This window comes from Typha latifolia, chromosome 3 (genome assembly GCF_019914945.1).
Source record: "Typha latifolia isolate L0001 chromosome 3, TyphaL0001v2, whole genome shotgun sequence".
Lineage (NCBI taxonomy): Eukaryota > Viridiplantae > Streptophyta > Magnoliopsida > Poales > Typhaceae > Typha > Typha latifolia.
In genome coordinates, this window is record NC_133088.1 from 16,092,801 (window position 1) to 16,108,753 (window position 15,953).

The 15,953-nt window shown below is 40.1% G+C and overlaps 4 protein-coding genes across 6 annotated transcripts; 3 read left to right on the forward strand and 1 right to left on the reverse strand.

Moving 5' to 3' along the window:
• The first annotated feature begins 5,175 nt into the window (after positions 1-5,175).
• Positions 5,176-5,865, forward strand: LOC140784035 (protein VACUOLELESS GAMETOPHYTES-like). The gene has a single exon (XM_073131212.1). It carries the CDS (start codon positions 5,176-5,178, stop codon positions 5,863-5,865), a length of 690 nt encoding a protein of 229 aa, XP_072987313.1.
• A 1,117-nt stretch (positions 5,866-6,982) lies between these two features.
• On the forward strand, positions 6,983-9,206 carry LOC140785313 (probable L-type lectin-domain containing receptor kinase S.5). Of its 2 annotated transcripts, XM_073133149.1 has the most exons (2): positions 6,983-7,608; positions 7,762-9,206. In XM_073133149.1, exons 1-2 carry the CDS (start codon positions 7,000-7,002, stop codon positions 9,094-9,096), a joined length of 1,944 nt encoding a protein of 647 aa, XP_072989250.1. In that variant the 5' UTR covers positions 6,983-6,999; the 3' UTR covers positions 9,097-9,206. The 2 variants fall into 2 exon arrangements, with proteins under 2 accessions (XP_072989250.1, XP_072989249.1); XM_073133148.1 differs by having other exon boundaries at positions 6,983-9,206.
• On the reverse strand, positions 9,199-12,535 carry LOC140785314 (uncharacterized). Of its 2 annotated transcripts, none has more exons than XM_073133151.1 (6): positions 12,157-12,535; positions 11,411-11,503; positions 10,716-10,845; positions 10,182-10,464; positions 9,970-10,024; positions 9,199-9,591 (listed from the first exon to the last, which is right to left on the reverse strand). In XM_073133151.1, the coding sequence occupies exons 1-6, from the start codon at positions 12,277-12,279 to the stop codon at positions 9,517-9,519; spliced, it is 759 nt and encodes a 252-aa protein (XP_072989252.1). In that variant the 5' UTR covers positions 12,280-12,535; the 3' UTR covers positions 9,199-9,516. The 2 variants fall into 2 exon arrangements, with proteins under 2 accessions (XP_072989252.1, XP_072989251.1); XM_073133150.1 differs by having other exon boundaries at positions 11,411-11,506; positions 12,157-12,517.
• A 757-nt stretch (positions 12,536-13,292) lies between these two features.
• On the forward strand, positions 13,293-15,613 carry LOC140784802 (ferredoxin--NADP reductase, leaf isozyme, chloroplastic-like). Its single transcript, XM_073132366.1, has 9 exons — positions 13,293-13,529; positions 13,619-13,859; positions 13,970-14,103; positions 14,192-14,270; positions 14,399-14,490; positions 14,578-14,655; positions 14,859-14,921; positions 15,028-15,262; positions 15,354-15,613. The coding sequence occupies exons 1-9, from the start codon at positions 13,413-13,415 to the stop codon at positions 15,419-15,421; spliced, it is 1,107 nt and encodes a 368-aa protein (XP_072988467.1). The 5' UTR covers positions 13,293-13,412; the 3' UTR covers positions 15,422-15,613.
• Positions 15,614-15,953: the final 340 nt, after the last annotated feature.

Below are 15,953 nucleotides of genomic sequence, written 5' to 3' on the forward strand. Positions count from 1 at the left end.
ACAAATTTCAATTAGATTTAAGTTTTTCCTATGAAGTTTTACCTCGTTTTACTTTATTTATTTTTCTTTAGAGTTTCATTATTTGACTCGGTGTTGTTGATTATATCAATTTTTTTAAAATTTTAAAATTTAAAAGTTATTGTTAAGGCTGCTCTGTGTATCTCAAGATTTACTGAAGCACATGGTTTTTTATTATTTTAATTTCTGAGTCATGACATAGAGGGCCTACAATAGGCCAAATGATAGTCACCTAATATTTTTTTAATAATAAATCTGATCGATAATTAATAAAAGGAAACGTTGCAGAGTTTGTACATTTTATATAGTTAAAAAAGTTAATATGTTATAAAAACTAAAATAATGATGTTTATATAAAAGTGAGCAATAATTTAGGAGGTGATTATGTTATGGAGATAAGAGAGTCACAAATATTTGAACCCAATATAACTTAAAAATTTAAGTTATTAGGTAAAGGCTCAAGTAACTATATAGATTCTTACACGTTTTTCTCTCTTTTCATTATGCTCAATAGATTATCTCTTATTATTATAATTATTATCATATTTTGAGAAGGTGCTGCATTAATCATAATCATAATCAATCAAGGGTAGGCTGTTAATTCGGGCTAACCCTACTCGGTATCGTCCAGGGCCCACTTAAAAAGTTATAACTTATACGACTCTCCTTGTCCATCTAGGTATATCAGCAAGCAATTAGTATTAAATTTATATTAAGAGTTATATAGCTACTAATAGGAACTTAAATGCCATTAAAGAACCCTTTTAAGTTGACTAGGCCAAAACTCAAAAGCCATAACCAAAGTGGGGCCAGGCCGTGCAATATCCGCGCTGTTCATTTTTCTGGCCACTGTCCTGTGGACACCTGGCAAGTGTCGAACGGACACCAAACAGCCAGACACGTGTCGGTGAACACCCTTTTATCCAAAAAGATATCCAAGCACTTACTCTGAAGGGAATCTACTTTCTTTCTTTCTTGCTTAAGTGGGGTTAGGTCTGTTCTGCTGCTCTTCCCATGTGGCTGAGAAGATTTGGGCCCTTGAACTCTCAGAGCTCTGCAATCAATTCCAATTACCTAAATGGAGTTCGCCCAACATGCTCCTCCTTTTCCATGATGCGATATCCAAATCATATCTTTTGAGAACTAACTTTTTCTCTCTTCTTTTTTATTATTTAGATTAAAAAAAATCCTTAGGAATAGACTAATTTCATTCATTTATAAAGTTGGTATGACATAAATTAAGTAGGGAGATAGGGTGCCGATCATTTGACACAAGTCCCCAAGTTGACTATAACCGTAAGTATCACAATAAAGGAAAATCAAATATCAAGCACAAAGGCTTGAAGAACATGCACCGAGAAACATTGTCGTGATAAATACACAGACGCAAATGACCTAAGATAAACTTGTGGCTTTGTCACGATCTAGTAGTTGAAGGTACTCAGCTCTGTGAAATATTGGGAGGTGAAGAAGAATCTCTAACCTAAAGAATTAGCCAAAGAGACACGAAAAAAGAAAATGCGCCCAAAGGCCTCAATGGTTATTAGGAATGACATTGCACAGGATTAGGCGGCGACTACAACCTAGCAACGATGGCGAATGAAAATGATGTTGACTACAGAGGAGACGGGCGAGCAGATAGGGACAAAGAAGCGACATCACAACCAACATCAACGGCGAAGACACCCTCATCTAAGGAGGAGATCACCACGGTACCTGAAAGTCGAAGCCCACTTTGGTTTCCAAGCATCAAGTGATGAACCTCTTGACCATGGAAAGTAGTGAAAAGTGTCGAGTTAGGTTCGTTGGAGAGGACAAAGATGGAGTGGGTTCTACTAGGAAATCAACAAGAAAGGTGAATGAGTAGATCGTAAAAGGGGTTCACAAGGGGGAGATCCACATATACGACATATAAAGATGAGGAGGCGACTACAATGAAGACGACGAATAGGGGTGGAAGATGGGAAAAATAAAAGGAGAAAGAGAAAAAAAAATTCTATTGAGAGAGGTAGGAAAACCCTCCCCTCCCCTAGCTACTCGGTTTAGGAGAGGGGAGAGGGAGAGATCGCCGGTGACGACAAGAGAAGACTCTCGCTAGATAACATAAGAAGAATATGTCGAACTCTAGCAGTGTCATTTCATTCTAACTTTTCTTATTTTAATCTATAAGGTCTTGTTTGCTTTGAGTTTAAGAACACCCCTTAACTGATTCATGGATCTCTAACCTAGTTCAGTAACTAAATATCTTTTTATCTTTTTTTATATCTAACCAAATTTAATTTAAAAAAAATTAAAACTAAGAAATGAGACTAACTAATCAACTTCAGACCTAGCCTCAAACCAAACAAAGCCTAATGACTTGGAACAAGAATTTGTCAAATGGGCCCCTTGGATTTTGGCATATTGCATACAATTGGGAAAAACTTGATCCAAAGCTATTTAGTAGCCTGATCTGCACCCCAGAAGCCCAAAAGGTGAAATTATTTGATCTAACATAGTCGGAGCAGCCTGATCTGCACCCCGGAAGCCCAAAAGGTAGAAATGATTTGATCTAACATAGTCGGCCCATATCCAACATCCATTTAGATATAAGAGGAAATGACGAAAAAAATATCTTAAATCATTTGTATATATTTGCCAAGAGGAGATGGCCTTTTGATTTGCCAAAGGGCATGGCCTTCTTGCAGACATGGAGAACAACTAATTTTATTGACCTTAATAACGTGCACGTATAACATGGGTTGGCTACGGGCGGCACCCTCTAGCTATACATGACATTATGGAAGAATAGTACGACTTCGGGTTGGGCATAGGGGTGTAAACAATCCGAGCCTGAGCGAGACGGCTCCGGCTCAGGCTCGACTCTAAATGAATTTTGCGCCCTAGAATTACACTCATGCTCAGCTCAACTCAAGCTGAGCCCGAGCCGGGCCAGACCGAGCCCGAACCGAGCTCGAGCCTAAAATGAGCCTATTGTCAAGCCAAGCTGGATCGAGCCAAATTGAGCCCAAGCCGAGCATCGCGGCAGCTTGAGGAGTCTGTGCCCATAGGAGAAGGATGGAGGTCCGACAATGAAGGCCTTAGATGGCCATTGTAAGCCAGTGGGTTCGTAGCAAACAGTCGATCTCTCGGGCTCTTCTCTTCACTTGAGCACGTACTTGTTCTTCTTAGAGGAGGAGGGGAGCTTGGCAAATTTTGTTTCGTTAGGTTGCAACTGATGTAATGAGACCCGACAGCCCAAACTGGGCTATTTAGTGCTGCTGTGGTCTGGGGCTAACGAAGAGGCGGCGGAGCTGGAGCATGGAGTTGACAGCGACCGCCTCCCCCTACCCGACGTGGAGCATCTAGGGGCGCACGTCGTCAAGGTGGGTCACCGCGACCCCCGGAAGGCGAAGCACACGTGCACAGAGCACGCAAACTTAGCTAGCTTGATCTCGATCTCACAGAGCTCGTCCTGACTGTTGGAAGAGGGAGGCCCGATTTCAATGATGCAGAGGAAGGGAGGGCAAGGGCTTGGATCAAGGTCGGCCAGTAGAGGTCGTGCATCAGGCATTCAGGTTGAAGTATGACATTGAAAATTAAAAGCCTCGACTGTAACGCCTTAGAAAAGTGACGGATAAAGAATAAAAGGAAAAGATGGCTTTCTAGTTAGCCCACCAATTGAGGCATCTCTCAATCTCTCATCTATTAATTATTAAAAAAAATACGAATTGATGAAATGTCACCACCCTACTCCACTAGACCAAAAAAAAAATTACTACGACCTATCGAGCCTAACGAGCCGAGCATGAGTGAGTTGGTTCTAGCTCAGGCTCAACTTCAAATTAATTTCAAATCGATTTCAATAGCTCGGGCTCGGCTCATCTCTAAGTGAGCCTAGTCAAACTCAAGCTTCACTCATTTATTTTGACAGGCCTAGAGGACATGGTTGTATCTCTGCAAAGGTTGTGATTATGGTGGACACATCAACTGCTTCGCTCTGCCGACGGAGTCGACAACGACGGCGGACTTCAATGCGAGCGACCGATTCGAGCAAGCAAATAGACTGAATGAGTTGCGTCTTTTGCAGCAGCAGCGGGAACAGCTGATGGCAGTCAGAATGATGGCGCAGTTTGAGGCACGTGGTAGAAGGGCTGCTCTGGAACTTTTGGACGATAATCCCAAGTACATATATATATATATATATATCTTCTTTGTGCTTACGTACTTAAAAATCTTTTAAATTTTGTTATATTACTCTCGGGCTATATTGATCTAAGGGGTATTGAATAGGACGAAAGTTGTGATCACACGGTCGCGCTGAAATGCGGATGATCTCATTTAACCATCACCATCACGTCGACCAGAGATTGTTTGCCAGCTAATGTAGTATTTGCTCAAATTAGAGACGATAATAAAAGTTATTTGTGCTTAATTTGCATTGTTGTTACAGCAAAGGATCACGCATGGGATCGAAATGGAAACAGTCTCTGGTTAAGTTAGTGGTTTGTTAAGTAACAATTTGCATTTGTAAATTGTAACATGTCTGTCGTAACTCTCTTTTATGTAATAAATCTGTGGGGTTTTCTAAGAGATGTCTATTTATTTTAATTTTAATTTTAGTTTTTTTGTTTCCTTTATAACAAGGGAGAGCTTCTTAAATTTGTATTACTGGGTCAACCTAAATACTTATTCTCTTGCATGTTATACATCCTAGAAATCCGGCAACTTATCAGGTCAAAGTCAGTTGACTTGCATGTTCTTATAATAATTAGTTCGCCAGCGGAAATTGGGGTATCCATGGCTGCATCACAAATACATGTGGTAATATATATATATATATATATTTGACGGCTTCGTCCATAGTTTTAGCCATATAACCTTCCCTAGTTTTAGACTCATGGTTATGCTTATCCTAAAATAAGCTTTAGTCTCCGGTTTTGTAATTTTGTAAAACACGACTTGGGATATGATATTGATTAATTGGATAAAAAAGACTCAAGTCTTAGCAACGTGGCCCTCCACTCATGCTTTTGTACGAAGAAAATGGAGTTTATATGATCTGAGCCATCTAAAATGTAGAGTTCTCAAACTCTCAGCTACAAAGACGTATCGATCGAGAGAGAGAGAGAGAGAGAGAGAGAGAGAGAGAGAGAGAGAGAGAGTAGTACTAAAGAGATGGAGAGAGTGAACAAAGAAGAGGAAACTGTGATCCACATTAGTCACCTCCATCCCTTACACCTCACCGACCTCGACGACGGCGAGAACAAAGAGACATGCCACGGCTGCCATCTGCCCTGCACCGGCTCGACGTACCGATGCGCTCCATGCCACTACTTCCTCCATTCCTCCTGCGCACTCTTCCCGCGAACCATCAACCACCACTCCCACCCCTCCCACCTCCTCACCCTCCTCCTCACTCCGGCCTACCGAGGCGCGACGTTCTCCTGCAACGCCTGCAAGCAAGACGGCGCCGCCTTCTCCTTCCACTGCTCCGGCTGCCTGTTCGACCTCCACCTCCCTTGCGCCGCCCTCCCAAAAACCCTAAACCATCCGTCTCACCCCCACCCTATGATCCTCGTCTGCGGGTACCCCCAAGATGGCTGTACATGTGATCTTTGTGAAGCGGAAGTGGATGTCTCGCGATGGCTTTATCTATGCGAGGGTTGTGATTATGGTGGCCACGTAGGCTGCTTTGCCTCGGAGACGCGGGCGAAGGAGGAGTACGAGTTTCATGAGCAAGCGGATCAGAACTTGAAGCAGCCAGCGAACCCGATGGTTGCGCTTCTCGCGAAACAGCAGGAGTTGAGGACAAGCATGATTATGGCGGATTCACTAACGAGATTCTTTAGAGAGACTCGTATGTAGCGAGGTCTTAGCAACTCTGGTGCCGATGATGGTGGTGGTGCTAGGTGGCGCCGCCGCCGCCGACGACGACGAGGGAGAAGTACAACGCTCAGATCATTAATTAACTTATTCCATTTGGCTTATTTGGTTTTATCTCGATAATGATGTATCCGGTAAACACGTGATTAATTGGTTGTATTTCGTAATACTATTAAAATATTATAATTATTTAAGTTTTGATGAATTCTTTTTAAGAACATGTAACACATCGTACTAACAAGATAAGATTGCAAAATAAAACAACTATAAATTTCTCTAGATATTCGAGACTATTAATATGAATCATTACAAACACAATAAAACTGTAAACTCAAATAAAATCATAATCAACTTTCTAATAAAAAAAAAAGAAAGAAAGAAAAAATCTTCAGTTAATTAGTTGAAGAAAATAGATTCTCACGACTCATGTTCTCTTTTTAAAATAAAATCTTAAAATTGCCATTGGCCATGCAAGCTCTATTCTCGCAACTCATGTCGTGTTTCTAATGAATTCCTTAAGTATGACTACCTCAAAGCTGAAAAATGCAGATGAACCAAAACCAAACGACAAGGACATGACCCGGTGAATAAATAAGTTTTAAAAAATAAGTTTAATTTAAAAAAAATATATTATATTATCTGATAATAAATAATGAAAAATAGAGCCCGGATGTTTGCACTCGGCTCTAAAATGTAAAATTTGCTCCATATTTGAAATCTTTGGGCTTTAAATATTGAGCTATCAATTGGAGATAAGATAGTGATGCTAATTTTGTTTAATTTTAACTAGCTAAATTTAATGATATAGATATGGCGTGAACATGATATCGTCTCCAATGTCGGCTGCAACAACGGTGTCAGAAAGTTTACTCAGAACTGCCCGAGATTGCCTTTTGACTCATCTTTCCTTCTTCGCAAAGGCCCATCCTGCTCAGATTTTTCTTCTCTCTTCGAATTGTCAACCATCTTTAATATTCGATTTGTTATGTTTTAGTCTGTTTTTCCCAATAACACCTAACCAGATAGTGACTGGAATCCTACAATTAATGTGAATGTGGTTCACATCGTCTTAGCTGACGAAGATGACCGTTGACTTGGAGAACATTCCCAAGTTATATGCAGTTCTCTCCAGCCATTTCCCTTGTAATCGGAGTTACAGATAAGATGAGCAAGAGAGTTATCACCATGATTTATTCCGATGCCTTCTATTGCTCTTTGCTTCTAGCTTTGGCAATTCTCGCATGCCTAGGTGAAGTTTGCTGCATCCAATTCAATTATTCATCGTTTAGTGCAAACAGTTCGAGTGATTTCAACTTTACAACCAGTTCAAGCATCGCCAATGGAGTTCTACAGATCACACCCACCTCAGGAAATGTGACCAACCAATCTGGCAGAGTCTTCTACAAGGAACCCTTCAAGCTATGGCATGGCAATAGTTCAATTCTCACATCATTCAACGCTACCTTCGTGCTCAACATTAATCCCTTAACGCGACCAGGAGGAGAAGGCATGGCTTGGATCCTAACGAGCAATCCAGCACTTCCAAGCAACAGCAGTGGGCAGTGGCTTGGTATAGCTAACAATCAAACAAGTGGGTCGTCTGTAAACCGCGTCGTGGCGATCGAATTCGACACTAGGAAGAGCTACCCAGAAGACCTTGATGATAACCATGTGGGATTGGATCTCAACTCCATCAAGTCTACGAAACAATTTTCGTTTAGTAATGTACTCATCGATCTCTCAAGTGGGTCGGATGTAACAGTTAGCATTCAATACTATGGCTTGTTAAAAGTGTTGGCAATATATGCTACTCAGACCAATGAAACATCGCAGGAAGCTTACATCTTTACTTACGGTTGGCCTCTTGATCTCTCGCAGCACTTAATGGAGGATGTCTATGTGGGGTTCTCTGCTTCTACCAGCAATTTTACTCAACTGAACCAGATTAAGTCATGGAGCTTTACTACCAGTGAAGACGCAGTGAGAGCAAAAAGGATCAAATCTAACGAGAGATTGATGTGGTTGCTTACAATTTTGATTATATTGCCTTTTTGTCTTGGTTTCATATATTGTATCAGGAGAAGTAGCAAACTCAGATACCATGAGAAACTTGTGAGTCAGAACATTGAGCTAATGATTGATGGTGGTGCCAGAGGTCCGGTGAAGTTCCGGCTTAAAGATCTAAAGTCCGCGACGGCGAACTTTGATTCTAGTCGCAAGCTCGGGGAAGGCGGCTTCGGAACAGTTTACAGGGGCCACCTGAGAGACAAGAGCAGAGAAGTAGCAGTTAAGAGGGTCTCAGGGAATTCACATCGAGGAGAGCAAGAATTCGTATCGGAAGTGAACATAATAAGCCAGCTCTCGCACCGCAACCTCGTAAAATTAATTGGATGGTGCCATGAGAAAGGTGAGCTTATCCTAGTGTATGAATTCATGCCTATGGGAAGCTTAGACAAGCTTTTATTCCCAAAAGGAAGAGGCACGCAGTTGCCTTCCCCTGTGCTCAACTGGGAGAGAAGGTACAAGATAATATGTGGGGTGGCTTCGGCTTTGGATTACTTACACTATGGAAGCAACAAAAGGGTGCTTCACAGGGATGTCAAGAGTAGCAATGTGATGCTTGATGAGGACTACAATGGTAGATTAGGTGACTTCGGCCTAGCCCGGGTTGTTCCGCATGATGGAATGACTCACCACTCAACGGCGGCGCTCGCCGGTACTCGAGGTTACATAGCTCCCGAGTGTTACTTCACCGGTCGGGCGAGCCCCGAGACCGACGTGTATGGCTTCGGAGTCTTTGTCATGGAGGTCGCATGTGGGAGGAGGCCAGGGAAAAACGTTACACACTACGAAGGAGAAGAAGACATAACAAGTGATCAAAAGTACATTGTGGATTGGCTATGGGAGTTGTATGGGAAGGGGAAGGAGTTGGATGCAGCAGATGTGAGACTGGAAGGGGAGTATGATGAGGTGCAGATGAGCTGTGTGTTGAAGTTGGCATTGGTGTGTTGCCATCCAAGCCCAAGAAAGAGGCCTTCAGTAAGGATGGTTGTGCAGGTGTTGGTTGATGGAGCTCCAACTCCTCATGTCCAACCTGAGAAGCCTGCCTTTGTTTGGCCAGAAATGAACACAGGGAAGGATGTTGAACTGCCTACTGTGGGGTTGTTGTTTGGTAGTGGGCAGATGAGTTTTACTTCTGTCAGAGGAAGATGAGTTTGGTGAATTGTCTGATTCTGTAGTGTTCTCACAATTGATTTGCACTCTCCCTTGTATATTATGTGACCTTTACAAAGTTCAAAATACCAATAAACACAATTGCGAATTAAGCATTACCTTTGCTGTATTGAATGTGATCCTAGAACAATAATTTCCCCCTAAAGCAACATCACACATACACGATAAAGATACCAAATACATTAGCAATTAGCCTCAATACATAACCTGAAGGAAACAAAAGAAGCATAGACCAATGTTTTATTCGATTATATACAATATGCTCCCTACTAAAGACTAAACCTCCTATAATTAGTTCATGTTTGGGCTTTTCTCTATGATTCCACTGATACAACAGGTTTCGCCATCAGTTTTATTGATCAATTGTTTGAAGTAACTCCAGATTTTACTACCTTCCGCTTAGCTCATTGCTAATCTATCACATAATGTCTTGTATGCAGCGCTGCAATGCTTGAACTTCTCCTCTGCTTCTATCTGCTCATGCATCAAAAAAGTTACTTTGCACTTTCAGCTACAACAGAAAAATGAACTATTAAGAATGCAAAAGCATATATGTTTGGGGCAAGCTACATCTAGAAGTTGAAAACAAAAGCATTATAATCATCTTGTATCAAGTAATATATGCAGCCTTTCAAGGTGTGTTGATTGTGTCTCCTACAATCATTTCTTGCTCTATATTTTCCAGTAGCCATCACTCTCCTGCCTCATTCTCATCTCGACAACACATCCTCATGTGTAGTCTTTCTATCTAGTGGAAAACCCCATTCTTTATCAAGCTTAGAACTAGCACTGGTTTGCCTACAAAAAATATCAGGAAAGAACAGAAAAGGAAGCAAATCTATTGAGGCTTACTTTTGAAGAACCATTGTGACGATCTGGATGCCATCTCAAAGCACAGACACGATATCTGGTAAAAACACCAAAAAGACAAATGATATCACAACTCCTCCATTTAAATTCCAATCATCTTATTTCAGAAGCTTCTATCAGCAATAAAGAGGAATATCATGATCTTAATGTCAACAGTAAATAACTGCAACAAAAAAGAAGGTTTGAATATTTACGCGCTTTTAACATCATCAAGTTTTAGGGGCCCGGAGACACTCAACCCAAGAGCTTGCCTTTCAGAAGTTAATTCAGACTGACTCCGTGTATCAGTTTCCTCATCTGTTTCATATCTCCAATTGCTGGAACTTTTGCTATAAGCATGGCTAGAGGAGGTTCTCCATCGAAATTTTTCAGAACTACTGAAAGACCAATAAGAGAATCGTTCCCCACCAAATGCAGACCTAAAGATGGTCTCGACTTCATCATCATCACTTATACAAAATTCAAACCCTCCTTTCTCTATAGAAGTTAAAAATAGTTTGTAGTTAATACTTCAGTTGGCATTCTCAAAGGAAATAATTAAATAATCTACAACAGGATCACTTGGTAAGTATTCAATTTTATAGACAACATATTTCTAAGGAAAAAATTAAATAAAAGTACGACAAATAACGTCATATTTTATTATACATGTATGCAGAGAATGTGTCACAAATGTGCCCTTTTCATGTTAAAGGAAATAAATATGTAAATGTGAATGATGTTCGTACCTTTGTTCCTGTAATTTCCTGAGTGAGATTCCCACGAGTCAAAGCCATTTTTCTTTGTTTCCCTGACCCAGCAATGTCCTCTAAACCATGAGGGTCCATGCAATGTATTTTGTTCTTCATCTCGCCAGCTCTAAACTTTCAGAAAAATTTAGAAGGCAAATAGAACAAGAAAAAAGTTAACTTACGATAAGCCAATGATCTACATAGTCCGATCTAAAATATGGCAAGTAATGAATTACCAATTGACCTTCATGTATATTCAAAATAGATATGTGAAATCTCACCTTCTATTCAATTACATAGCTAGTTTTAGCTTCAACTGTGAATGGAAGGAGCAGAAGAGGCATGTGAAAACTACATGTAGACCTACTATGTTCTACTTTCCTACTTTTTGATGGCCAAGAAACACAATTATATGTGCCAGTCATCATGATCATTTTTATCAGGATATATCAAAAGATCTTATTCATTCAGTTACCCAACAACTGAGCTACATCTATGTCTTCCACTATGGGGTGATTGGCTTACAAAATTGCAAAGTGCACAACCATTTGTCAACCTGACAACAACCACCTCGAAATTGGTGTCAGTTCCCGGAAAGTAAGAAAACAAGCTTGGAATTACAGAATTGTGAACAAAATGGGCAAATGAAAAGAAGCTAACAAAAACTTGAGAGTTTTATTTTTCTTACCAACCTGAAAGAGGTACTCTGCATAGTCAGAGATATTGCGATGCGGTGTCTTTTTTGATTCTTTATTCCTCCTTTGTTTTCCATAATAATTGAATCTCTGCTAATAAGTTGCAAAAGAGGAAAAAATGGTCCTTTGAGTGATAGCAAATTCAATGCAACAAAAAAAGCTTTTCAGCATGTGCACGCAGGAAAGTATGACAACTTCAAAATGTTTTGGTTATTATAGTTTGCACCCTACATTTTCAACCTGTCTATTTCAGGCAATACGTCTTCAATTTATAAATCAAAAGGCACCTTGGTGAATAAAAAACATAAATAAGAGATTCTGCCAGAGGAGGTACAATTTAAGCAAGAACAATTAATTGACACAATAGTAACTGAAAGACTCGGTCTATCTTGCTCTCATGTAGATGAACTTGACAAGAATTCTTGGATGCTTAACAGAAAAGCTAGCGATTGATAGGTCTTGACTGGAAGACTGTCACATGCCTCTCAATGTTCTAACGCTTTACAGTAAGCACAACTTAATCATCAATTATGGTCAGAAATCAACGTCTGTGGATTTTAAGCGGAACAGTCCAACTACTAATACTACAACTTTCTGTCTACGTCCACACACATGATACAAATTAGATCTCCTCACAGTCAATTCATCAAACACTTGACGAGCATTTCCCATACCACGCAAAGAGGACAAGAAATCAAACAAACCAAGTGGAATGGAAGAAAGAAAAGAAAAGTAGGAACTACATAATGCCATTGCGTTCTTCTTTTGCGCTCCAAGACGGGAGTGGAATGGAAGGAGGCGGCCGTCGTTAAAGAAGGAGAAGCGATTCGAGGCCCAACAAACGCGGATTTTATCGCACGATTCATGACTCGGGCAGGAGGAAGAATCGATCTGGGTTTCCGATGGTCTCTCTCACTGTCTCTGATGCCAAATTGCCAAAAGCTCAAAGCTCAAGGTTGGTGCAAGATGTCCATAGGCGGCAAAATTAGACATCCCACGCCGACCTACTCTTTTTATTTATTTGAATCCATGGGCTAAGTTGGTTAGGCGTGGGTTGATGAATACGGACAAGTCGCAACACACTAGAATTTTTTTTATATATTTTTTTATTCTAAGTCAAGTAGGCGAGGAAACTACATTTTTACCCCTATATGGTTATGCTTAAATTTACTTTACTCTCCTATAATTTTATTTGTGCTATTTTATCTTTTTATAATTATATTTAAACTAAAATTATTATTATTTTCATTATATTTGATCAATTTATATGCTAAAATTTAAAAATATTTATTAGAGATAAAGTTATAAATAATTCAATAAACTTAATGCATATAAAATAATGTTAATTGAATTTTAGATGAGAAACATATTAACTAAATATTGTAATATTAATATTCTGAATATGTAAGTTAGAGAATTAAGCCAATTTTATAAAATTTAAACTATACTCACGTAGCATTTTAATAATTAAAATTATCAAATCTTAACTTAATATAAGAGAAATCTAACTTATAATATCAACTCACATAAGTTGATACCACGATAGTAGTACTTAATTAGTGAGCTATAGTGGTGATAATTTAAAACTAATATTAGTGCAAGAATGAATTTTTTTAAAAGAAAATGAAGGCAAACTCACCCTAATTTGGATGCACCGTTGCCGTGATTGGTTGCAACTTGCAAGAAGAATCTCACATAAAAACAGGAACAAAATAAAAGAAAAGCAAAGAAAAAGAAAACAATTAAAACTAAGGGGGAAAATAAAATCCAAAGATTCCATAAAGGGCCGTGATCCACATATTACTTCCAAGTCTACGACCCACCTCACTAAAATCTCACCCCACTCTGTGATCCTCGTCCAAGTATACAACGACCACCTCATCCCCATCACCACTCTCCTCCACTCATCCAAAATCCTCACCAATCCTTTCCCACCTTTTTCCTCACCACCTCCCCTTCCACACCTCTTCTGCTCCCTTTCATCTCTCCTCCTCCAAAGATGGCTTCAGCCGCCGCCGTGACTGCCGCTGTCTCCCTCCCTTCCTCCAAATCCTCCTCCCATGGCATCCCCACCACCACAACTCTCCTCTCCTCATCCTCCTCCTCTTTCCACAAGGTAAGCTTCCATTTCGAACAGAACACACGCCATCTATAGCTACAAATAATCCAATAAATGGGTCTTCTTTGTTTCTTTCTTGTGCGCAGACATGCTTGCTTTATCCCAGGAGCATCTCCATAGTTACAAATGCAAGAGTTGTGCCCATAAGAGCCCAAGTGACCACAGTCCCAGCCAAGGTGCAGAAGGTGTCAAAGAAGCAGGATGAAGGAGTGGTCACAAACAAGTACAGGCCCAAGGAGCCATACATTGGTAGATGCCTCCTTAACACCAAGATCACCGGCGACGATGCACCCGGAGAGACCTGGCACATGGTCTTCAGCACAGAGGGTATTCTACTTCTTATCTATCACTTGAGAGTGTTGGTTGATGGATTTGGATTGATATCTATCTAAAGTTTGTCTTCTTTTTCTTTCTTTCTTTCTTTTTTATTTTGGCAGGGGAGGTTCCATACAGAGAGGGGCAGTCCATTGGTGTGATACCAGATGGGATTGATAAGAATGGGAAGCCTCACAAGTTGAGATTATACTCCATCGCCAGTAGCGCTCTTGGAGACTTTGGTGATTCCAAAACCGTGAGTTGGATCTTTACCCTGTTTTCTATACGTCTTTAACTTTTCGGATTCTCTCATACATAAGCATGGGGTGTATATGTTTCTGTAGGTTTCTCTCTGTGTAAAGCGACTTGTTTATACCAATGATCAAGGGGAGGTAGTCAAAGGAGTCTGCTCAAATTTCTTGTGTAAGGAATTCAACTGATTTACTTCTCTGAGTTGACCAAGTTCGTTTCATCCAATCATGCTCAAAATCCTATGCATGTGTGAAGCTTTTCTTTTTTAATGCTTTTCTTGTTCTGTCTTTGTTCTCCAGGCGACTTGAAGCCTGGTTCTGATGTGAAGATTACAGGCCCAGTTGGGAAAGAAATGCTTATGCCAAAAGATCCTAATGCGACTATCATTATGGTAAGCATGATTTCCAATGTTTTGTTTTGCCAAAAGATTCTACTAGTAAATATTGGAAAGCTCACTGCCATTTTTTGGTCCTTGCAGCTTGCGACAGGAACTGGAATTGCTCCTTTCAGGTCATTCTTGTGGAAAATGTTCTTTGAGAAGTATGAGGACTACAAGGTAACTGCTTTTTGGCATGCCACTATTATGTTCAATCCCATTAATGAAGGATGCTTGAATTTATATTATTATCAGCTCCCTAGTGGCGATTAGGTCTACAATTGTCATTTTACTTGCCTACCTCAGTATTTTCTTCTCTCTGTCTTGCTCTGCTATAAGTTATCGATCCGTAAGCAAGCTTGGCTGTTGAAATTCTTATGCAGTTCAATGGACTCGCATGGCTCTTCTTGGGAGTACCTACAAGCAGCTCTTTGCTCTACAAAGAGGTGGGCGTATTATAATTTCTATAGGATTCTTTACAAATAAAAGTACAAACTTTTGTTGCTATTACATCTTTATCTTAAGTAAACTTGGCTGTATTGTGACCATCAGGAGTTTGAGAAGATGAAGGAGAAGGCACCAGAAAACTTCCGGCTAGACTTCGCCGTGAGCAGAGAGCAAGCTAACGCCAAGGGGGAGAAGATGTACATCCAGACTCGCATGGCCGAGTATGCTGAGGAGCTGTGGGAGCTACTCAAGAAGGACAACACCTATGTATATATGTGTGGGTTGAAGGGAATGGAGAAGGGTATTGATGACATTATGTTGTCTTTGGCTGCCAAAGATGGTAAGATACTTTATTTTGCTGTTGAATATAGAATGTAGTTTCGTATAAGTATCTTGAACATTGATGTGGAGAACTTATGCTACAATCACAGGTATTGACTGGATGACTTACAAGAAGGAACTCAAGAAAGGAGAACAATGGAATGTGGAAGTATACTGATTCTTCCAATATCGTGTTAAATTGTATATCTCTTGTCCAGGGAGATCAGCATTCTGAAGTATATTGCTACTCTTTATGTAGATAGGTAATCTTTTCTTTCGTGCTTGAGATTTCCATCCTGCAATACAGTTATCTACAGTCCGATCCTAAGTTTTATCAAGAGAAATAATATATGAATTGTAATGCCAAAAATATCTTGCAATTAATTCTCACTAGGTTTGTGGGTAATGAACTTTTCGTATTAGGAATTATGGCCAACAAACAGAACAAGTTCTTTCCCTGATCATTTAGGTTTTGCTTAACTATAAGTTTGGGCGAACCTGTTAAAGAGAATGTAATACTAAGACATCTCCAATTTTCGAGAACAGGATCCAACTATATCCATAATATGTTAATGAAAAAAAAAAAATCCATCTAGCGTCACCTCCACCATTTTCAAGCACTAACACATTAAACTAGAGAGAGTTGCTCGATTTTGGCATGCAGCGTGCCGAAAACACACCACGGGAGGAAAAAGAACGTTAGAGCATTT